The sequence below is a fragment of the Oryctolagus cuniculus genome, chromosome 10, assembly GCF_051225735.1.
Source record: "Oryctolagus cuniculus isolate XC-2025 breed Fujian yellow rabbit chromosome 10, ASM5122573v1, whole genome shotgun sequence".
In the NCBI taxonomy this organism is placed as follows: Eukaryota; Metazoa; Chordata; class Mammalia; order Lagomorpha; family Leporidae; genus Oryctolagus; species Oryctolagus cuniculus.
The window spans coordinates 104,758,078-104,782,535 of record NC_142876.1 but is presented as its reverse complement, the minus strand read 5'-3'; the positions used below and the strand labels follow the sequence as shown (position 1 = coordinate 104,782,535).

At 42.1% G+C, this 24,458-nt stretch overlaps 1 protein-coding gene across 2 annotated transcripts in view; it reads right to left on the bottom strand.

The window, feature by feature from the left end:
- The window catches only part of SACM1L (SAC1 like phosphatidylinositide phosphatase), a 68,127-nt gene that overhangs the window by 25,955 nt on the left and 17,714 nt on the right, over positions 1–24,458 (bottom strand). The window contains exons 2-8 of one of the 2 annotated variants that reach the window (XM_008260486.5): positions 19,141–19,238; positions 15,621–15,695; positions 14,386–14,513; positions 10,984–11,133; positions 9,351–9,410; positions 8,517–8,550; positions 3,128–3,229 (exon numbers count right to left, since the gene is read on the bottom strand). In XM_008260486.5, the coding sequence (XP_008258708.1) occupies positions 3,128–3,229; positions 8,517–8,550; positions 9,351–9,410; positions 10,984–11,133; positions 14,386–14,513; positions 15,621–15,695; positions 19,141–19,238 (647 nt within the window). The remainder of the gene's footprint in view (positions 1–3,127; positions 3,230–8,516; positions 8,551–9,350; positions 9,411–10,983; positions 11,134–14,385; positions 14,514–15,620; positions 15,696–19,140; positions 19,239–24,458) is intronic. The other variant, XM_051851703.3, reaches the window with a different exon arrangement.

Below are 24,458 nucleotides of genomic sequence, written 5' to 3'. Positions count from 1 at the left end.
TAAACAGATAAAGTTGGTTATTATTTAACATATACTTATGCATAAAAATTCCTCAAAAACAGTGTTTCTCAAACTTGACCTATCTTTTAAAAAAAAAAACAAAACTCTACTCTCCAAGACCCTTGAGAGCATGTCCACAGATTATATTTAAAAAAAAAAAAAATACTATTTCAGAGACCAGCGCTGTGGTGTAGAGGGTGAAGCTGCCGCCTGTAGTGCCAACATCCCATATGGGCTCTGGTTCAAGTCCTGCCTGCTCCACTTCCAATCCAGCTCTCTGCTACGGCCTGGGGAAACAGTCAAAGATGGCCTAGGTCCTTGGGCCCCTGCACCCACGTGGGAGAGTTCGGCCTTTGCAGCCGTTTGGGAAGAGAACCAGCAGATGGGAGACCTCTCATTCTCTCTGCCTTTGTCTCTCTGTTAACTCTGCCTTTCAGATAAATAAATAAATCTTTTAAAAAGCCAGCTTTAGGCCGGCGCTGCGGCTCAATAGGCTAATCCTCCACTTGCGGCACAAGCACACCGGGTTCTAGTCCCAGTCGGGGCGCCGGATTCTGTCCTGGTTGCCCCTCTTCCAGGCCAGCTCTCTGCTGTGGCCCGGGAGGGCAGTTGAGGATGGTCCAAGTGCTTGGGCCCTGCACCCCATGGGAGACCAGGAGAAGCACTTGGCTCCTGGCTTCGGATCAGCGCGGAGCGCCGGCCACAGCGCACTGGCCGCAGCGGCCATTGAAGGGTGAACCAACGGAAAAGGAAGACCTTTCTCTCTCTCTCTCTCTCTCTCTCACTGTTCACTTTGCCTGTCAAAAAAAAAAAAAAAAAAAAAAAAAAGACTACCAATTTCGGGTTGGCATGGCGCAGCGGGTAAACTGCTGCCTGCCTGGCCAGCATCCCATTTGAGTGTCTGTTCAAGTTCTGGCTGCTCACTTCTGATCCAGATCCTTGCAAATGTGTCAGAGAAAGCAGCGAAGATCCTGAAACCCACATGGGAGACACAGATGGAGTTCTAGGCTCCTTTCTTCAGTCTGGCCTAGTCCCAGCTGTTGTGGGCATGTGGGGAGTAAACCAACGGATGGAAGCTGTCTCTTCTTGTCATACTACCCTTCAAAGAAATCAATCTTTAAAAATAAGCAATCAATTTAGCTGGTCAGATTCAGTAATAACAATATTAAATGCAAATGTGGCCCAATCCATTAGCAGTATTTAGTTTTAATAATGCAAATGGTTTCTGGCAGATGCTTATATTGATTTTCATTATCAAAATCAAAACAAAGGCCGGCGCCGCGGCTCACTAGGCTAATCCTCCACCTTGCGGCGCCAGCACACAGGGTTCTAGTCCCGGTCGGGGCGCCGGATTCTGTCCCGGTTGCCCCTCTTCCAGGCCAGCTCTCTGCTGTGGCCAGGGAGTGCAGTGGAGGATGGCCCAAGTGCTTGGGCCCTGCACCCCATGGGAGACCAAGAGAAGCACCTGGCTCCTGCCATCGGATCAGCGCAGTGCGCCGGCCACAGCGCACCGGCCGCGGCGGCCATTGGAGGGTGAAACAACGGCAAAAAGGAAGACCTTTCTCTCTGTCTCTCACTGTCCACTCTGCCTGTCAAAAAAAAAAAAAAAAAAAAAACTGTTCGTAACTCTTGATGTTGATTAGTTCTTTCAAATATCTGAAGAACTCCATTATATACTTGAACTTAACCTATTTTAATAAGAAAAGTAAAGTAAATATAACTTTCAAGCTATTCACTGAATCCAATCAAAAGAAATCAACATTTCTATCTGTCCCAAATACTTTAAAAAACAAGAGATTCATTTATTTATTTGAAAGAGAGAGGGAGAGACGGAGATCTTCCACTCACTGGTTCATTTCGTAGGTCTCCCACCTGGATATAGGGGCCCAAGCACTTGGGCCATGCTCTGCTGCTTTCCTAGGCACATTAGCAGGGAGCTGGATTGGAAGTGGAGCAGACTCAACCAGCAGCCACAGGAGATTCTGTCATCACAGGCGGTGGCTTAATCCACTATGCCACAATGCGGGCCCTCTATTTCTGAGTGTCCTTTCCATTTGACCTGTTTCTCAAATATAACACGTGGAGGTGTGTATTGTTTTTCTTAATGTATTACCAGGAGGGGACAACATTATCGAGCCACATCAGCAATGACAGAACTTCTCAGCACTTTTTCAGATTACTGTCAGAGTCATGGGCTATGCTTGTTTTTCTTCACAAGGAGCAATATGCACTTGAGGGCGAGGAGGCCTCAATATATTTATGAAAAGATTTTCAAGTTATACTAAATTAAAAAAAAGAAACCAAGGTGCATAAGATATAACCTTGTCTACAAAAGGAGAAGCACGTCCACCTGTATTAACATAAACATTATGCAGAAGGACGGACAAGAAACTAGCATCTGATCCGCTGGTGGGAGGGGAAGAACCAAGTAGGTGAGGCTGGAAACAGGAAATGTGCTTCTATTTACTCTTCTTGTTATCTGAAATATGCAAATACATTGCCTATGTAAAATTTTTAATTACAAAATCTGTTTCCATTCAAGAAAATCTACTTACAAAGAAGGTGCTAGCTCTACTCTCATCTATAATGAGAGAGATAAATCAATATAAACTCTGCAACAGGGACTTTATTCTGATACATTGTGGTTTAAAGAAGAAAAAACAAAGGAGAAACTCCATTTGAAATGAAAGCCAACTTTTCAAATTTTCAAAGCTTGGCTTGAACAAATGAGCACGTACGTAGTATAGAACTTAGAGAATGAGCAGTTTCTAGAAGGGTGGAAGGCATAAAATCTGAGGTCTAGCTCTATGAATACAACGAAACCAACAATATTTAAAGAAAACACTTCTTGATATGAGTTTAGGTTACTGAAATTTACAGAGTTCAGCTGTGCTGTCAGGCATTCAACAAATACACCATTCCTCTTAGAGCAGTGAGCAGCAGCCTACAGTAGCTGGAATAAAGCACAGGAGACCTACGTGATTATTACTACGAAACAGGACATAACTACTTAGTGAAGCTATTAGACGGTAATGAGAACGAAACACATTATTCACATTGCTATAAGACAAAACGTTATTGACAGGTAAAGCCCGGTAATGAATTGTGCTGAAAAAATTAATCTCACCTCTCACATAATAGCGCACACCAGCTCTGAAACAACTCCTCCTCGAGATGAGAATCCAATCAAAGTATTTTCCATTAATAGAACACGAACGCATAGTAATAACTTAACTATTAAGAAAAATATTACATAGAAATCATACGTGCTATTTACAGATTCAACGTGACTCTATTTACCCTAACAGGAATGAACTATCTTTAACGAGAATGGAGAATATACAAATCCTTTTGTTCCTTCATGAATATTTATATGCCTTTAGAACTGTCATCTTTAATACTGAAGTTTTGTCAAGTCACCAAAAATCACCTAAAATTTTAGCTCTACTTTTCCTTTGAAACTAGAAAAAAATGAACCTAAACATGAAAAATGGCATCTCCTAAAAGCTTTTCTTAAAATATAGTTTCCTTAAATACAAGTAACAGTATATGTTATATGATACTCATCACCATTCAGTAACAGTGTCACAGTCCAGGGTACACCGAAAAATTGATGAAAAACTCAATTAGAAGTCAAGCTTATTTTGGTATAAAAAAATCTGGGAAATCCATGCAGTTTTCCTCTCAGTATGCATTTTCCATGAACTTTCTGAAGCTCCTGATGGGGTCTTCAGACATGGAAAGTCTAAGGGCTGACCTTTCCACCTCACTCCCAATTTAAAGGGTTGCAGAAGCCTCTGAAACTCACACCAGCCGTTACCCTAAATACTGCTTTCACTTTAGGATGTCCTAAGTAGAAAAATGCATCACGTATACAAATATTTTCAAAAACATCTGTATATGCAGAGTTGCTGCCTGATGGGTACAAAATTTCTGACTGGGGTGATGGAAGCCTTTTAAAAGTAGCAATGCTGACTGCACCACTGTGAATGTCATTAACACCACTGAACTATACACTTAAAAATGGCTGAAGCAGCAGGTTTTCTGTGAAACACACCTGATTATAATAACTATGTCACGCACAACCCCCCACCCCCCGTGCACCCACCAGCATCTCCCAAGCATCCGGAGCTCCTTCCTACCAGGCTCCATCACCGCCCTCCAAGAGGTACCAAGAGCCACTCGGGTCACCATTCCCTTGCTTGCCTTTCCATCCTGGCCAGAGTAACGGTCTGGCCTGAACAATGTTTGACTCTTTTACATAAAAGGAATTATTCTGTATGTATTCTTTTGACTCATTTTATTTGTTCACAGACATGAGGCTCATCCACTTCAACTATCCAGCTTTCCACTGTATGAAGATCCTATAGTTCACTTATCCATTCTGTTCAATAACATGTGCAGTGTTTCCAGTTTTTGGAATGATGAACAGTGCTGCAAAAAATGTCTCCGTATTTGAACCAATGGAAATGGCTCTAAGGCACAGTACTGCTGGGTGACAGAATATACTCATCTTCTGATCTTATGAGGAAACGCCAGATTGAATTAGGATTACTAGCACTTGACATTGCCTGCTTTTTTAATGTGTTACCAGATTGGTGAGGGTTATGATAGGAGGACAGGTTTGTTGTATGCCTTCAATAGCCTCCCCTTTTTCTGTTACTGAATTTTCCCTATGGTATTTCCCACATGTAGCATTTTTAAATACAGTTTGATCCACTATAAAGCATAACAGCATAATAAATTAAGTATCTGTGCATCCTCAACCCAACTCGAGAACAATGCCAAACCCTGAATCTAGTTATCTGTTCCTTCCTCAGTCTATTCAACTGTCTTTCCAACTATTTCCATTTTCCTTTTCAATTTCAACATGTGGAACCATGACTAATAAACACCCAACTGCTTCCAAGTTTCATAAAAATGTACTACCTTTTTTCCTCTAAAAGTTCCTAAGATTCATCCTTACACTGCATGAAGACCAAGTTCACTCCTCCTTCAGTGCTGTGTGCAACTTCTAAGAATTTTACACAAATAAAACCCTGATTCTTTTGTTGACAGAACTTGTGATGTTCATGGCTGTGCTCTAACATGGAGCTGTGAATATTTCTATAAATACCTCCTGCCATGCAAATACTGGTTGATGTACAGAAGTGCTGGCAAATTCTCAAGGGAATGCTGAGTAATCTTCACAACAGTGACGAATGACGCAAGATGAGCTGCGCGTGACTCAACCCTCTGTGAGCTGGCACTATCCGACTTAATAATGGCTCCTGTGTGCTCCCAATACACTCTCCTTTGAAACCCAGAGCACTAGGGAAGATTCCAAGGCAGTATTTATTCATTTTCTCACCCAAATTACCCATGTTGAGTCAGAGCACAAAGATGAGTAAGAGATGAGCCTGCTCTTAAAGCTAAATCTAGCAGAGGATATGACTGACTGCTTAATGAATCATTTTCTCTGGCTATAAGGGGGGGGGGGGGGTGTTAGACAACCCAGAAAGCACGGAGGGACCAAGAGGAAAACACAGAGGCTGAGTCACATCACTTTGAGATAACTTAACAATGTGAATGTATTTACTTCTAGTCTTCTATCAATGAGTCACTCCCAGGGCAATCCACTCCCACACTGTCCTCAACCTCTAACACTTCACCACCCTTCCAGTCCAAGACATCACTTCCTGATATTTCACTGTGAAAAGGTTAAGCTCTCCACAGGCTTCTAGCACACATGGACAGCCACCAGTGCCCACACCCACACATCTGCTTTCCACCCATGATGGTGGATGAGAGCTTTACCTGGCCTCTATCTGTGCACAGATCCCCAGGTCCCCTCACACTCACGGATATCACACCTGCGTGAACCTCCACCAATTCCCCCTTCTCCAAAACCTATCTCAGCATTTCCAGGCACCTCATCTCCTTCCTCAAAGTCATCATGTTGAACCAATCAGCATTATGGCAGCTGGTCATACCCGCCTCTTGGACACCTGATCTTCACTTGCTTCTGGAACATTCCTCTCATTTAGTTGGTCTTTCCCTTCCTTATTGGCCTTTACTGGTTCATCTTCATTTCTCCATCTTCTAGATCTTGGCATAACCCTATAACCTGCCCCTTTGGCTCACTCACTTCAGATCCCTCACTTTAGAAACCCTGCACCCTCACTGAGGCCTGCAGTCCACGGCTCTACCATTTTCTCAGATTCAGGTCATCGCACGAGCTCTCTCTCCAGACCTTTTCTCTTATCTACAAACACTACTTCCTGGATGACCTCATCCAGCTTCATGGCTTTCAATGTCATCTGTACTCTTGAGACCTCTTAAATTTATGTCTCCAGCACAGACTTCTTCCCTAACTCCAGTCTCTTTTATCCAACTGCCTTTGATATCTTTATTTGGAAATCTACAAAAATCTCAAGCTTAACATGTCCAAATAAAATTCCAGATATGTTTCTGCCTCCCTTCCACTTCCAGACTCTTTCCCCATCTCAGTGAATAACTTCCTTCCACTTACTCTGGCCAGGAAACTTAGAGTCACACTCAAGTGAACTTTGCTCTTTCATACTCCACATATAATCAATCAGAAAATCCTCTTGGTTTGGTCTTCAAAAGGGATCTAGAACCTGGATATTTCTCACCACCGTTACTGCAACCACCCCAGTCTCAGAAAATCTCATCTCTCACCTGAATGGCTGTGACCCCTCCTGTTGCTTGTATCCATCCTTGCTAGCCTTTGGCCTATTCTCTACGCTACAGTCAGAATGCAGTCAATCCTCTTTGCAAATTCTCCCAACAGCCTCTCATTAAAGTAAAAGTTACAGTTCTTCTTGTGGCCTATAAGGACCTGAGTAGCCTGGGTCCAGCTACTGCTATGAATACAGCTCCCATTTTTCCTCTTCCACACACTCTGTTCCAGTCACTGAGCTCCTGCCTTGGCCTTTTGTACTTGCTGCTCGCGCTCTCTCTATATGTACGCCCGTGTGTGCGTGTGTGTGTGTGTGTGTGTGTGTGTGAAATGTGGGACAGCATTTCTAGTCAATAAAATGCATTAAACAGGCCGGTGCCGCGGCTCACTAGGCTAATCCTCCGCCTTGCGGCACCGGCACACCGGGTTCTAGTCCCAGTCGGGGCGCCGGATTCTGTCCCAGTTGCCCCTCTTCCAGGCCAGTTCTCTGCTGTGGCCCGGGAGTGCAGTGGAGGATGGCCCAAGTGCTTGGGCCCTGCACCCCATGGGAGACCAGGAGAAGCACCTGGCTCCTGCCATCGGATCAGTGCGGTGCGCCGGCCGCGGCGGCCATTGGAGGGTGAACCAACGGCAAAAGGAAGACCTTTCTCTCTGTCTCTCTCTCACTGTCCACTCTGCCTGTCAAAAAAAAAAAAAAAAAAAAAAGCATTAAACAAAAGCTCATTACGGCTTTAAATTTAAGGCTAACTAGGTAAACTGTGTCTAAAAATCACCAGCAAACAGAAGCCCAACTGTTGCAGCCACCCGGGAGTAAACAAGCAGACAGAGAATTTTTCTCCTCCTAACTCTTTCAAATAAATTACATTTTTTAAAAAAGCAGCTCTATAATCTCACTAGCTATTTCTCCATTTACAACACACACACACACACACACACACACACACAGTTGGCCCAAATGCCTTGGGGCACTCCTACAGCTGTTTGTTCTTATTTTGCCCTTAGGAAAACTTAGAAAGCTTTAGGGAGGGAAGAAAAACAAACAGGAAAACAGACTAAATAAGTGCTATTTTCTGATTTTTATTCCTCCAGTGTGGAAAACATTTCCTCCATTATTGTGCTAAGTATAACAGTAATAATTTGATGAAAGCGTATAAATGAATACATCACAACTGTGCATCGGAAGATTACTGAGGGGGCACCTGATTAACAAGATGCCACCCGGGTTGCTGCAGGACACAGTGCTGATGACAGCTGGCACCAGCACACTCAAGAACCAGCTCACCTTGCTCCCTTTCCATTACGCTGTCTCGGACAAAGAGATTTTTTAAAGGAACTGACAATTAGACAAATATTATGCATTTTTGCATTTGCACTACGATTTTCCCCAAGCACTGTTCTTTGTACTCTATTTTCACTTTTCTGCTATTTAAAATAACAAAAAATTTAATTGCACTTCTCCTAAGTTGCTGATCAATGTAGTTTCTGAGTCTAACTTTTGTAATCACTAAGGAAAGATTATTTCATGACAGACAAGTTCAAATAATTCTAATTTACTGATACAAGATAACATCAAATAAAGTCAAATACAGTACACATATCCCTTCTCTTTAAACCACCAGCACCAGAAATCTTAAGCAGAGAATAATTTAGCCTGAAGAGTTCATTCTCTATGAAAAATATGGTCATTTAAATCAGTATTCTAACATTTTATGTCAATAAGCTTGTTTTTCTTAACAACTTTCTGAAATATTGTTCTTATGTAGTATTTAAAATTGTTCTGAATCTTATAGTAAAATTTAAATAGAAACTAATGAATACTGTTATATAAGGATACAGCCATGTAAAACTGGAAGAGCAAATCGATGGACCTGAAATAAAGATGTACAATTAGAATCAATACACTTTAAAAATAAGTAAATAAATAGATCATTAAATAAGAAAGTAAGATATAAACAAGGCAGCAGGCTACAGGTAAATTTTAGTTTTAAAGAACTTTCTGTTATGTGACATTTAATATGCATGACAAGTGTGTAGGCTTGAATACCCACAGACTGGGGACACTAATAAACCTACACGAAGCTGCAGAATGCTTACTTCCCCTCTTACCAATCCACCTGTAACAACTCCACCCCTCTCGGGAAAAGATATTCCAAGCTGAGTGTATGCAACTCAAACTACTCCCCACCCCAAAAAAAGCAGACAAGAAATAAACCAATTACACAATCGACCTCTGTAGGTCGATTAATCTATATCTCCTTAGCAGGGCCTCCCTCTGCAGCCTTCATTTGACAGAGGCAGGGGTACTGCACACATCTCTCCCAGGTCGCTGACGGAAGCCACAGCCCCAGGAAGACACATGCAGAGCCCCAGTTGTCTGGGGTCCTAGTCCTGGCCCTCACTTCTCTATTGCTCATCCACCAACACCCACTCTAGCTCTCTCTCTCTTGCAGAAAGCAACGCATTTTTACTTAAGGTGCCTTCAGCAGCTCATAGTAAAAGAATTAGGTTTCTTCAACCAAGCGAGTGTAGACCTGATCCAAGTGTGTACGTTCCACACAGAGTGAAATCAGAATTATCTATCCCAATCCCTGGTGAATAGTCATTTTATGCTAAGTCACTGTGTAGTTAAGTCTTCATGACACAGCAGATGTGATTCCATGCACGTTACCTCTGGCTGAGCAGACAGCTCTCGCAGAAGATGTCCGTTCCACACGAACCGCTGGTCTGCCTGCGAGAAGTTGGAGAAGGCAATGAAGTATCTCCCGCCAGCTGCCTTTCCCCAGCAAGCAGACTGCACCCATCAGTGGCTGCCTGGCAGCTAGGAGCAGATTTCCCTGGCATGCTCCAGACGGAATACGGTCGTGTTAGGCATGTCTGTCACCGTGCAAGCATCACAGGGTCTCCTCACCCACACTAAGGCAACGACCACAGTACCAGGTGATGCAAGCTAACGGGACCAATGTCACACATGCAGTCCCACACTGGCCCAAACTTCATTCAGCAGTGCTTGAAGGTCCGTATTTTCCACCCAGTTCTGTCCCTCTTCCAGGTACTTCTGTCTCACCACCTCCTGCCAGACAGAAACCTGGGAGTCCTCTCGGGGTCTTTCTCTCCCGTATATTTAATCAGTTGTCAAGGACTAAATCTCCTTCAAATCCCATCCTCTTTTCTGATTTCTATTCCCATCACCCTTGGCCAACACTTGGGTCCAACCCAACTACTGAAACAGCTTCCCTGGCCTTGAGTTTTGGCCTTGCCCTTCCTGCTCATTCCCCCACAATGCTGCCAGATGGAGTTGGCCACACTATAAACACAGAAGCAGGGCTCCTGCAACAACTCTATTTAAGTAAGTCAGTAATCAATCAATTCTCTTTGTAAAATACAGCAACTGAACCCCATGGCCCACCCATCCCACATCTCCAAGTCTCAGTTCTTAAGTCAATAAATTCCTTTCCAGTTACAAAAATTATAACATCAGTGCAGAACATCATCAATAAGAACATTAATTTTATAAACCTAATTATGGTACTAATCGAACTGCTATTACTACAGAGCACTGGGATCTAAGAAATTACAAATGAATGCAAGGTGAGTTTGAAGATTTTATACCTCAAAGCTAACACTTGACAGTGTGCTATTGTTTATGCAAAAATACAAATTGTGAAAAGTTTTTAATTACGTACCTATGTTTTTACATGAGATTTCTAAATGTTTATATACAGTGGTTCCCAATCCTGGCTGTGTATGTGTGTGTATAGACAGATAGACAGATTGATTGATTGATTGATTGATCGATTCCAGGGCCCTCAATTTGGGATTGTAATGTACACCTGAATTATGTTATGTTTTTCTTTTTCTGAAAGAGCTATTTATTTGAAAGTCAGAGTTCGAGATGGAGAGACAGAGAGATCTTCTCTTGCTAGTTCACTCCCCAGATGGCTGCCAACAACCAGCACTGGGCGAGGCAAAAGCCAGGAGCTTCACCTGGGTCTCCCACACAAGTAGCAGGGGCCCAAACTCCTAGGCCATCTTCTGCTGCTTTTCCCATGCTATTAGCAAGGAGCTGGATTGTAAGTGGAGCAGCCAGGATACAAACCAGCACCCACATGGGATACTAGTATTACAGGTGGCGGCTTTACCCACTACACCCTAACACCAGCCCCATGGTATGTTTTTAAAGATTCATACATGACCTCAATTCAGCCAGGATTGAGAAATATCAATACAACTTTTTAGGGATAAAACAGACATATTCCTTAAGAAAAGTAAAATAAGCAGAAATAACCAAAGATCAAGCTTACCCGTTCCAAGAGACTCATTTCTTGAAATTCTGGACTAGTGTTGGAGAGGCGCTGCAAAGTATGGGTCAGATCGTATGTCGTTGAAAAGTAAAACCCGTCCACACTCAAGACATGGTTTAGCATTGCTAGGAAAGTTTTATTATCTTGCAACTGGAAACAAAGGAGGAAATCAGCATTTACTATCTCATAGTTAAACAGGGATCTGTTAGCCTAAGAAAAGAATGAAAACGAAGCCAGTGCCACTGGCACCAGGACTGGGCCCGAGCAGGACACTCCTCATTTGCCCAGGACCTGGGACTGTTCTGGACCCAGAGGGGATGCTCAGTAACTCCTACAAGGCTTTGGAGAGTGACTGGACTAGGCAGTACTCCTTCTCTTTGGTGGCCTGCACAACTTTTACTCTGAAGAGCTATTCTAACAAAACATCGCCTCAGGTTACTGCATGCCAGACACTTCCCCGTGGAGGTCTTTAATCTTCACGGGAACCTTGCTATGCCAGTTAGCCTTATTTGACAAGTGAAACACAAATTCATAAGAGACCCATAACACTGAGAGTAAAGAACAAGAGATGGACATCATCTACATTCTCAAGAAACTTTACTGGTTTGCATTGGATCCAAATAAAATTGAACTCTTTTCTTTACAACAAAGATTTGAAAGAAAAATACAATAAAAATATTCCTCTTTATTTTTAAATAATTTTAACTGGTTTTTCCAGTGAATACCAAAATTGACATCTGTTCTTATTCTTGTTTTAAAAAATAACTGTTAATGTCTGGTAGTGTTTAGTGATTACCAAGCTAACCTACATACTAGAAATTCATATACTACAGGATTTTTAAATTGGTCTCAGACATTTTGTTTTTTAACAAAGGCAATGCTAAAATTATCTACATGGCCTGACAATAAAGTATAGTAATCAAGGAGAAACTATCCAAGATAATGTATTAGTGGGCTATTAAATGAATATAACCACTTTTATTTAAAATACCATGCCTTATAGAGAATGAATACTTTGAGATATATAACAAAAAAGAAATTCTAAAGTATAAAAAGTATATCTCACAAATTTAATTAGTAAGACTGTGCTATGACTTTTTAAAATGTTTATCATAAACTACATGTTTTAAACTTCCAATAACATTTTTGTAATCAAGAACATAAAAACAGCCAGCACCGCGGCTCACTAGGCTAATCCTCCGCCTTGCGGCACCGGCACACCGGGTTCTAGTCCCAGTCGGGCTGCCAGATTCTGTCCCGGTTGCCCCTCTTCCAGGCCACTTCTCTGCTGTGGCCAGGGAGTGCAGTAGAGGATGGCCCAAGTGCCTGGGTCCTGCACCCCATGGGAGACCAGGAGAAGCACCTGGCTCCTGCCTTCGGATCAGCGCGGTGCGCCGGCCGCAGTGCGCCAGCCGCGGCAGCCATTGGAGGGTGAACCAACGGCAAAAGGAAGACCTCTCTCTCTCTCACTGTCCACTTTGCCTGTCCAAAAAAAAAAAAAAAAAACCAAAAACATAAAAACACAACTCAAAATTTTTAAAATGCAAACACTGTAAATAAAATTACATTTGGAAAACAATCATTCTCAAGAGGGGTAAATGTGTAAACATGAAATACTCATAAAAAGTTAAATTTCAAGAACTAGAACCTGGCAGTGCCACAGATACTTATAGCAAAAACAGTGTTTGAATATGCAGTCTACACTGTGCATGGTGCAATGGAACTGAAAAAAAAGACAATAATACCTTAATCTTCAACTACCTTAATAAACAATAGAAAACTAGGATTGTTCCATGACCTTTCAAAAAACTGTTTGTGTAGGCAGGTGTTGTGGCACAGCAGGTTCAGCTGCGCATGCAACACTGGCATGCCATACTGACTGCTGGTTCAAGACCTGGCTGCTCCATATCCGATGCAACTCCCTGCTAATGCACATGGGAAACCAACAGAGAATGGCCCAAGAGCTTGGGCCCCACACTCATGCAGGAGACTCAGATGGAGTTCTTGGCTCCCAGCTTTGCCTGGGCCAGTTTTTGTTGCTGTGGCCATTTAGGGAGTGAACCAGCAGATCAAGATTCTCTCTCTGTAACTGCCACAAATAAAATAAATGATTCTTTTAAGTTACAAACATATAGAGAAATTAAAAAATAGGAAAACATTTATTTAGCTCAATGTAATTTAAAACATTGGGAACACTGAGAATTAAAAATACCTTATTTCTTTGTAAAAATTTATCAAGAAAAATTTGCGTTCTTCTGGTTTCATAACTTAGGATACAGAATATTTCTTCAATCACTGGTAAACTGCTACACGTCCTTCTATGTCTGAACCTGTTTCTGAATTTTTTCCCTTGCAGTATCAATGCTATAAAATTCCTCCAAGGACTCCTCTAAATGTAGGTACGTGGGGTACAGGGGGACTTCTGGCCTGTGAAATTATTTCGTCTGACCCTTCAGTTGAACTTGAAATTCAGTACATCCATACCAGGCTAATTGGCAAATAAAAACCTTTGTATGGCCCACAGGTGATGCTACAAACATCCAAACAGCCCTTGGCAGAAACCAGGGCCCCAGCTCTGCTCTTTTCTTCCCCATTCTACTTTAACATGAAGCATGCTGCACTTATCATCACCTCTGGGACACCTCCATCCTCCCCATCACAGCCACATCATCCTAACTGTCACTAAGTCACCTTTCTCAAGACCGCTGGCTGCACGTCTATAGTGTCTTGAATGGTCAGAGTGTCAGCTGCTTCTATGCTCCATTTATGTTCAATTTCAAATTGACAGCTAGGGTTGTCACTTCCTGTTTATTCGTACTTTCATCTTTGCTGGGCTAATTCTTTAGCTAATATACACAGTAACTGAAATTCTAACCGTGTCACTGAGCAAGCGGTAATAAGCAACCCATGGTAACTGAAATATGCACATATAGGAATTGTGCAAATGTTAGACCGCCTGAAAAAAATATATATACACACTGGACATACACGTACACACTTACATTCACATGTGGTAAAAGTGAAGAAAACTTTTCTCTGGGGAAAGACGGAATGGAATGATATGAATAGAACTTCACAAAGGTATCTAGTATCTTATTTCTACAAAAAGGATACAAAATTAAACCTCAGTGTTGAGTACATGTGCATTTTATGTTTTTCCTTTCCTCTCTATATGAAATTTCCCAATTTAAGAACTGAGTTACTTAAGAAAAACAAGAGCAATAAAATATGTGGACAATTTTTCAAATTTTTTATGACTAGGGGGAAAGGTAGATAGAACAACTCTGCTCTATAAATTGCTTAAATAATTAAGCTTAAAAGAAATCAAACATTCTTTGTACATTGCAACCCTCCACCCCATGGTACATATGGGTTTTGTAATTTACTGCTTCTAGTTCTTACCTGAATATCAGTTAAGTGCAACATTGTCTTCTTATAAGAAAGGATATCAAAATCTGTTGCTTTCCAGATTACATGATTGAAAAATTCACCTATTTTTGTCTTTTTGGTAATGACAATAAGATAATTACCTGCAAAAAGCAAAGCCACACACATAAATATAAAAGAGCAACTCTAAAGTTAAAAATAGCAGTTCTTATTGTGTCAGCGTTAAAGGCTGGCAGATTGTGCTACTCAAAAAGCCCATTTTTTTAAGCAATTTTACAATTTATGAACAGAAATACCAGCTTACTGTTTAGAAAAATTCCTACTGAAAGGTCAAAATTTTTGTTCAAAGAGATAAAAACAAAAGTTTTTAATAACCAAAGAAGTCATCTCAGCAGATGGAAATCAGATGGAAAATACTTTCTCTGTCCTGTCAGCCCTGTGCTACTAACTTCCCCAAGTGTAGCTGAAGGCATGCTAGGTCGTGAGATCTGCCCACTGCAGGGCAATGTCCTCCCCACCACCCCACTGTCCTTCCTAGCACACTTACTGGCAGAGCACATGTGGGACAGTACAACTAGCTGGTTTCTGCAGTTCCACAAGGACGGATGGTTAGGAACCAGGGGTCATCACAACCCATGCACAATACACCAACCCTGATCCTGGCCACCTCCTCCCCCTATATTAATTTTTAGGTTCAACACTACCCACAGCGCTCTCCTGAAAGTGTTCCATGTACGTCCCTCTCCTAGAACTGTCACACTGCAATGCGGGAGCGTACTACTACCTCCCTCACCAGACGGAGCTGAACGGCCAAAGGGACTTTCATCTTTTCTAGCAGACTGAGCACAGTGTCTGAGGCAGCAGGAACTTCTAAAAGTTCAATGAAATCAAGTTCAGATAAACAAAAAACACTATCTTAATTACTCAGAACCAAGTTATTTCCCTAACATGCACTGTGTCCTGTCAGTATAGGGTTGAAGGTCCAACAATGCTTTATAATTTTTATTTAAATACTCATGGAATTTATGGAAAATGTCTCCCTGACTAGGGATTTCAACTATAGTTGAAACGAAATCAAATGCAAAACTTTTTTTTCTTTTAAAATACAACTGTAGGCTAATAAAATGCAGTCACCTGGGGAGTATTTTAGAAATTAATCAGTAAGGTCTGATATGAATTATACCTTCATCTTACACTCTAACATTGGCAATCTGACTACCTTCTTTGCCATTTTACTCATTTTCTCTCACCTGCCACCAGATGAATTGTGCCCAGTACACCAAATATTGGTCTTGTAACAGCAGAAGGAGGAACATCTTTCTTGGCTTTGAAATTAAAACAAAACAAATAGAAGAAGAAATGAAAAAAAAGTCACACAGAAGTTCACCAACAGAAACAGAAATTCAGTTTAAGTTCAATAGTCACTTCAACAAAATCAACATGCGTGCTTTGTTCTAATAAAGCGAATATGGTCAAGTTAACATATTTCAGCTTCCTCATCAGGTAAACTGTAGGTTATTTTTAATTTCAAATTTTCAACCAAATTTATTCAACCTTTTGTCAGAAATGAAGTACCTATCCTTTAAGAGAATTAGAAAGTGAACAGAAGTAGGGGTCGGAGACATGTTTTAATCTTTTTTTTTTTTTTTTTTAAGATTTATTTCAAAGAGTTACAGAGGGAGGGAAAGATAGAGAGTGACCTTCCATCTATCTGCTGGTTAGCTCCCCAAATGGCTGCAACAGTCACGGCTGTGCCAGACCCAGGCAAGGAGCCAGGCGCTTCATCTGGGTCTCTCACATGGTTGACAAGGGCCCAAACACTTGGGTCATCTTCCGCTGCTTTCCCCAAGCCATTAGAAGGGAACTGGATGGGAAATGGAGCAACCAGGACATGAACCGGTGCCCATATGGGATGCTGGTATTGCAGGCAGTGGCTTTACCCACTAAACCACAAGGCTGCCTCCAAGATTTTAGCAAACAGAACGCAGTGCAAAGACTTGCCTATGTACATTTAACCATTTAGGAAATGGAGACAGAGAAAGGAGGCAGGAAGGAGAAAAAGCTTCCTCCTGAGCCTAACAGAAATTGATCCAGGTATGCAGGCACGCATCACTAACCCAGATTTTATCAGTGATGCCCTTATTAATAAAACAGAGCCTCAGATCACAGGATTCTTTTCACAATTACAAAACTTTAAACTGATGTGTTTCACAAACAAATTTTGCAGAGATCTAGTTTAGAAAATAATGCCCAAAAGGAGAATGGGGAGTCCCACTGTCAAATCACCTTATTTTTGCTGTGTTCCAAATTACCTCTCTCTTTCATAGAGTCACAATGCATATTAGAACAAAGGCTCTGGAGGACTAAAGAAAGCTGCTCCCCTGTTTAACCCAAGATTTCTCAAATTTACATAGCTACAAACTTTTTCTATTTTTTTTTTAAAGATTTATTTATTTGAAAGTCAGAGTTACACAGAGAGAGGAGAGGCAGAGAGAGAGAGCTCTTCCATCCACTGGTTCACTCCCCAGTTGGCCACAATGGCCAGAGCTGCGCTGATCCGAAGCCAGGAGCACCTTCCGGATAATCCCATGCAGGTGTAGGAGCCCACAGCAGAGAGCTGGATGGAAGTGGAGCAGCCAGGACTTGAACCAGCGCCCATATGGGATGCTGGCATTGCAGGCAATGGCTTTACCCACTCTGCCACAGCACTGGCCCTGCTAAAAACTTTTCTTTCAGTCACAGCTTATTATCCTCCTGAAGCCTATTTTAGAAATATAGCTGTAAATCTAACCATTTTTTTTTAACCCACATTCCCCTCTTTTGTTTTGTATAAAGGAGGCACTGTGTAGGATTACATGGGCCCAAATGTCCAGGAGTGGTAGAGGGATGATGATCTGTCTTTTAGAGCTGGTTCCTGCTGACATGGGGCAACGAGGTACTCTGCTGGCATGGGGCCATGTCTCAAGCCACTGTATCCTGAGTGGGGAACTGAGCATATTCCTGCAGCAGCATTTGGTTGACTGCCTGGTTGGTAAAGGCCTTTAACCCTGTTTTTTTTTTTTTAAGATTTATTTATTTATTCGAAAGTCAGAATTACACAGAGAGAGGAGAGGCAGAGAGAGAGAGGGAAGCCTTCCATCTGCTGGTTCACTCTCCAGATGGCCTCAACGGGTAGGTGGAGCTGCCACCTGCAGTGCCAGCATCCCATGTAGGCACTGGTTCAGGTCCCAGCTGCTCCACTTAAGATCCAGCTCTCTGCTGTGGCCTGGGAAAGCAGTGGAGATGGCCCAGGTCCTTGGGGCCCCTGCACCTGAGTGGGAAGACCTGGGGGAAGCTCCTGGCTCCTGGCTCCAGATCGGCACAGCTCCGGTCGTTGCAGCCAATTGGGAGTGAACGAGTGGATGGAAGACCTCTCTCTCTCTCTCTCTCTCTCTCTCTCCGCCTTTCCTTCTCTCTGAGTAACTCTGACTTTCAAATAAAATAAATAAAGCTTAAAAAAAAAAAAAAAGAAACAAAATTGGCTAAGATACTGTCAGCAGGCCAGGCCCTCATCACCACCGACTCTGGGTCACAGCACTGTACCAGGTGCCTGCGATGACTGCCTGCTGTTATCTTCACAGTCCAACTATTCACAATCTCTAGCTTTCCAGTCTATTCCAATGGGTCTGCAATCTCCACCCACAATTAAGTGTCACTGAAAGGTGAAAAGTAACGGACAACACAGCCACACTAAAGTTCTTGCAAAACACTAGGGTGCATCAATATAGTGTAAAGAAATAATGTGATTAAACTATTGGAGATGTGTTCTAACGTTGTTAAAGCTAATCACTATCTGGAGAGCAGCCACTGAACAACAAAGGCCAAATGGTCAAACTGAAACAGCTCTACTTCCGTCTGATCGAGGGCAAACTGTAGCTGGTACTTCTCAGACTAATCAGATAACCAAGGCAATGACAAGTTTCTAGCCATACTGTCCTTACACTTTACTACTTTACTACACTTTACTGAAAATAGTTTCATGTTTTGCTTTACTTATTCTGAAGACATTCAGTGAATGCCTAACTCTAGTTATTCAAATATTATACTTTAAGAAAAGCAAACATAAAAGCTTGGAGGAAAACTGGAATTTAATAAATGATAAGAAATTCCAAAAGTGCTATCATGTGGAATCTTAATTTCACGTTAATCTACTCAGAAATCAACGGTGCTTCAGATAAGTTGAAACAAATAAACAAAAACCTCACACCCTTAGAAAGGCAAACTAAAAGATAACTGGATAGGTACATAAAAGCTCGGTATGTCCTTTGTCTAGAATGCTTACAGGTTTTAGTCAATGACATATTTTATTCTTTCAATTATGAAATTATCCTCACAGTCATTAACATTTTCAAAACAAAAACAGCTGTTGACATTCTGTATACTGCAAAGCAAAAACTTTCACACTCAAATACCCTCAATTTTAAGAGCCAGAAAGGAGCTTAGACATCTAAATCAATCTTGTCAGGACACAAGTAAGGGAGCAAATAAAATAATGACATTTTTAAATCCTTACAGACAGTAAACTGCTACTTAAAACTTCCAAGATCATTTTACCTTCTCATAAACAGGAGACAGCATTAAATGAATCCATAAAATCTAAATGATGTAGCAAAAACTTTAAAATTTCACTAAGAAGGCACACTTACTGACATACCTCTAAGCAGCTCTCATTTTAATTACTGCAATGTATGAACTCGCTCTCAGACACTTTTAAACTGGGCTACGAAATACCTGCAAGGGTAACTTCTGTGGATACGCGGTCAATGGTTAGCACATCACCTGCTCCATCATCACAGGCTTCCACATAGAACTTCTCAGGTGTGATATGCCTAAGAAGAAATCGAAAAGCATACATAATTAAACCAAAACAAGACTTCTTGCTTTTTTTCTAAATAAAAGACTTATGTAAACATTTATTTACTCTATAAATACCTGAGTCAGTGTGATGGCAAGGTTTTTTTCTTTAAACTGTTATTTAATAAATATAGATTTCGAAAGTACAACTCTTGGATTTTAGCAGCTTTACCCTCTATAACCTCCCTCCCACCCACAACCATCCCATCTCCCACTTCCTCTCCCATTCCATTCTTCATCAAGATTTTCAATTATCTTTATATACAGAAGATCAACTTGGTATATACTAAGATTTCAACAATGTGCACCCACACAGATACACAAAGTATAAAGTACTGCCAAACTAAGACTTCTAAAAACCTGTTTATTATAAAAATTATAGTAGGGTTTACATTTGACATCACTGGGGGAATGGGTGCTTGGAGTGACCTAAACCTGCTGTCCCACAATGCCCTCCCCCTGTAAACTAACTTCCTAACATTAGACTAGATTCTTTCATTTGGGAAATATGCTAAGGAAAGGAAAATCCCATCAGGCAACATACAACAAAGAAGGCAAATCTGCCTCAGACCTGGGAATCTCCAATTAAACTAAATATAATGGTTTATTCTATTTTTTTAGATTTTATTTATTTATTTGAAAGGCACAGAGGCAGAAAGGAAGAGAGAAATAATCAGTCTTCTATCCACTGATTCACTCCCCAGATGGCTGCAACGGCTGGAGCTGTGCCCATCCGAAGCCAGGAGCTTCTTCCAGGTCTCCCACGCGAATAAAGGGGCTCAAGGACTTGGACCATCTTCTATTGCTTTCCCAGGCCACAGCAGAGCTGGATTGGAAGCTGAGCAGCTGGAGGCCGGCACCGCGGCTCACTAGGCTAATCCTCCACCTGCAGCGCCAGCACCCCGGGTTCTAGTCCCAGTTTGGGCGCTGGATTCTGTGTCGGTTGCTCCTCTTCCAGTCCAGCTCTCTGCTGTGGCCCGGTAAGGCAGTGGAGGATGGCCGAGGTCCCTGGGCCCTGCACCCGCATGAGAGACCAGGAGGAAGTACCTGGCTCCTTGCTCGGATCAGTGCAGTGCACCGGCAGCAACGTGCCGGCCGCAGCTGCCACTTGGGGGTGAACCAACGGAAAAAGGAAGACCTTTCTCTCTCTAACTCTGCCTGTCAAAAAAAAAAAAAAAAAAAAAAAAGTTGAGCAGCTGGGACTTGAACCAGTGCCCATATGGGATGCCGGCACTGCAGGCAGCAGCTTTACCCACTACACCACAGTGCCGGCCCCGGTTCATTCTTTTTCATGTCTGAATAGTACTTCATTGCACAGATATATCGCAACCTGTTTACTCATTCCCTAGTTGATAGATACTCAGGTTGTTTCCAGTTCAGGGTTATTGTGAATACAATTACATGAATATTCTTGTGCAAGTCTTCCGACAGATACAGGCACTAACTTCTCTTGAGTTACCACCTAGAGGAAGAATGGCTGCATCCCAGCTATGTGCAGAGATGGAGATAAAGGAGGGATTATAGGGACAAGAAAATTTTCCAGGGCAATGTGGATTCCACTCTCTATTTTAATATTCATGATTGTTTCCTGACTATAAAATGTGTGAAAATATATCAAACTAAACACTTCAAATATGTGCAGTTTATGTTGACTAAATTGCAATAAGGCTATAAAAAGAAAATCAAGTGAGAGGTCCTGAAACAAAACAGAAGAAATATAAAGAACTTCTCTCTCTCATTACAGGGTGGTTACCTCTCCTCTGAAGTCCTTAAAAAGGGGTGGGGGGGACACTCCAACGCACATCTGCAGACCGTGTCTGATGCAAGCATGAACTGCACTCCAAGTTAAATCCATATATTTACTGAAAAGCTACCACATGCTAGGTATTACATAAGCATGAGGGAGTAGGCTAAGTGATGAATATAACATAGAATATCAAAAAAAAAAATTTGTAAGGGCAGGCATTAGGGTTAAGCCACTACATGACATACCCGCATCCTTATCAAGGTGAGGTTCAAATCCTGGTTACTCCACATCCAAAGCTTCCTGCTAAAGTGACTGCCAAGGCAGCAAAGACGGCTCACCACGTAGGAGACTCGGACGGAGTTCCAGACTCCTGACTTCAGCCTGACCCAGTCTTGGTTGTTGCAGGTGTTTGAGGAGTGAACCAGTGCACAGAAAAATCTCAGTCACTCTGCTTTCCAATAACCACGAGCAGGTGTTTAGCCTAAGGGTTAAGATATCTGAATCCCACATGGGAGTGCCTAGGTTTAATTCCCTGCTCTGGCTCCTGACTCATTAATACAGATCCTTGAGGCCAACAGTGATGGCTCAGGTAACTGGATTCTGGTCACCCATGTGGGAAACCTAGCTCCTAACTCCAGCCCTGGCTGTTGTGGGCATTTGGGGAGTGAACCAGCAGACAGGGCTGTTTCTCTACCTCTTAAATATTCTATTAGGAACTTTTAAAATACAATAAATAAAAAGTAGATGTGAAAAATGAGACTTCATTATAAAAGGTTTTTGAAGAAAGTGCTGTCTCCAAATTAAGATGTCATTTTGATAGCCAACACCCATCAATCTCTCAAAAGCTGTGTATGTGCCCACGTAACACTGTGTGCCCTGGGGCTTAAGCACAAGAGGGCTACTTGAAATGCTTTCACACAACGGCCAGTAATACCACTGAACATCTTGTCCCACCTCAAGTGTTCTACAAAACTGAGTTCTCTTTAAAAAGATATCCATGAATTAACTAGAAGCTTCTCCTCACGTGATTTTTATTTTTTAAATTTATTTGAAAGAGTTACAGAGAGAGGGAGAAACAGAGTGTGAGAGACAGTCTTTCATCCACTGGTTCACTCCCCAGATGGCCACAAGAGCCACAGCTGGGCCACCTGAAGCCAGGAGATCGGATCTTCTTCTGGGTCTCCCATGTGGGTGCAGAGGCCCAAGGACTTGTCAGGGAGCTGGATGGGAAGTGGAGCAGTCAGGACTCAAACTTGCACCCATATGGGATGCCGGCACTGCAGGCCAAGGCCTTAACCTACTGCACACAGCACTGGCCCCTTCACATGAGTTTTAAAAGAACAATCATAGTATTGACAAAAAACAACCCATGACCAATGCTGCTTTAGTATTACATAAACCAGTAACAGTCTGTTCCACTCCTGGCAATGCCAAAGCAATATTCCAGAACCACAATCAACAAACACATACTGGTTCTATTTGTATGGGAAATCAAAACCCAGCCCCCACACAACTCATCATAAGCCTCTAAAGCACTATTTCAGCAAATTATAAAAGTATACTATATCAGAAGTAGTTATACTAAAAAGGCCTAGAGATTTGCAGATAAAACCACCCATAGGAGCTCTCATCTTGACTGTGGTAATGTAACACTGGCTGCATTGTGAGCATCTGCCCTGTGCCAGGCACACTCCAGGTACCAGCACCACAAAGTCTCTGGATTACAGAGCTCACATTCTACTGGGAGAGACAGTCACGCCACAAGGAACTCATTCAACGATTTCAGACAGCGGAAAATGCTAGGAAGACAATAAAGGTGGGGCAGGAATAACCAATCATTTTAAGGATTAAATGAAATAACAGCAGCTCTTGGCTTCTGTGGTGCATTCAACAGGGAGAGTGTTTGCCCTGCCTACCTCACAGAACAGTGAGAACTAAACACGCATTCATAAAGGGCTGACTCATAGGTACGGTAACTTTTTAATCAATAATCAAGCAACAGTCTTTAACACAGGAAAAGGGAGAAAAGTTGCAAATATTTCTAACAGGCCCAGAAAGATTTTCAATTAATGCTTTAAAGAAATAATATAGGGGCCGGCGCTGTGGCATAGCAGGTATAGCCACTGCCATCCCATATGGGTGCCAGTTCAAGTCCCAGCTACTCCACTTCTTTCTCTCTGCTTCTCCTCTATGTAATTCTTTCAAATAAAATAAATAATTCCTTAAAAAATATATAGAAGGTATTGATGTCTTTGTCATCTGGACAGTTACCTGAGCAATCTGATTTTGACAGGTTGATACTGGAATCAAAGTATTCAATTTTTAAAATGTTTTTAATTTTATTTATTTATTTGAGAGAGTTACAGAGAGTGAGAGGGAAAGAACGAGAGAGAGGGCTTCCATCTGCTCGTTCACTCCCCAAATGGATGTAACGGTTGGAGCTGAGCTGATCTGAAGTGAGAAACCAGGAGTTTCTTCAGGTTCTCCCACACAGGTACAGGGCCCCATCTTCTACTGCTTTCCCAGGCCACAGCAGAGAGCTGGATCAGAAGAGGAGCAGCCGGGACTAGAACCGGCGCCCATATGGGATGCCAGCATCGCAGCTGAAGGTTTAGCCCACTATGCCACAGCACTGGTCCCAGTATTTCTCAATTTAAACATACCATTTGAACAGAGAACTAGGACACACAAACATATCAGGTGTCTGGTAACTCTTCATATCATATTGTTGTAAACTGATATAATTTTATTACATATGAGAATACTTCAAAAAACTTATTGACTATGGAATCAAAAGATAACCTAATTGGGGCCAGCGATGTGCCATAGCAGGTAAAGCTGTGGTCTGCAGTGTTGGCATCCCATATGGGCACCAGTTCAAGTCCCAGCTCTTCCACTTCCAATCTAGCTCTCTGCTATGACCTGGGGAAGCAGTAGAAGATAGCACAAGTCCTTGGGCCCCTGTACTCATGTGGGAGACCAGGAAGCTCCTAGCTTCAGATCTGTCCGGCTCCAGCCATTGCGGCTATTTAGGGAGTGAACTGGCAGATGGAAGAATTCTCTCCCTCTTTCTCTCTGCTTGTCTCTAACTCTGCCTTTCAAATAAATATTTTTTAAAGAAAAGATATGCTTATTTTGGTGCAAAAAGTTTTTAAATCCATGCACAGTTTTCTTCTAATACACATTTTTTCATGAACTTTTCCTCATATACATGGATATCCAAAACTTCATACCAAAATATAATTTCCCTTTCCACAAAATTTTTGAAGTATATGGGGCCAGTGCTGTGGCGTAGCAGGTTAAAGCCGCCGCCTGCAGTGCCAGCATCCCACATGGGCGTGGATTCAAGACCCAGCTGCTCCACTTCCGATCCAGCTCTTTGAGATGGCCTAAGAAAGCAGAAGATGGCCCAAGTCCTACACCCGTGTGGGAGACCCCAAAGAAGCTC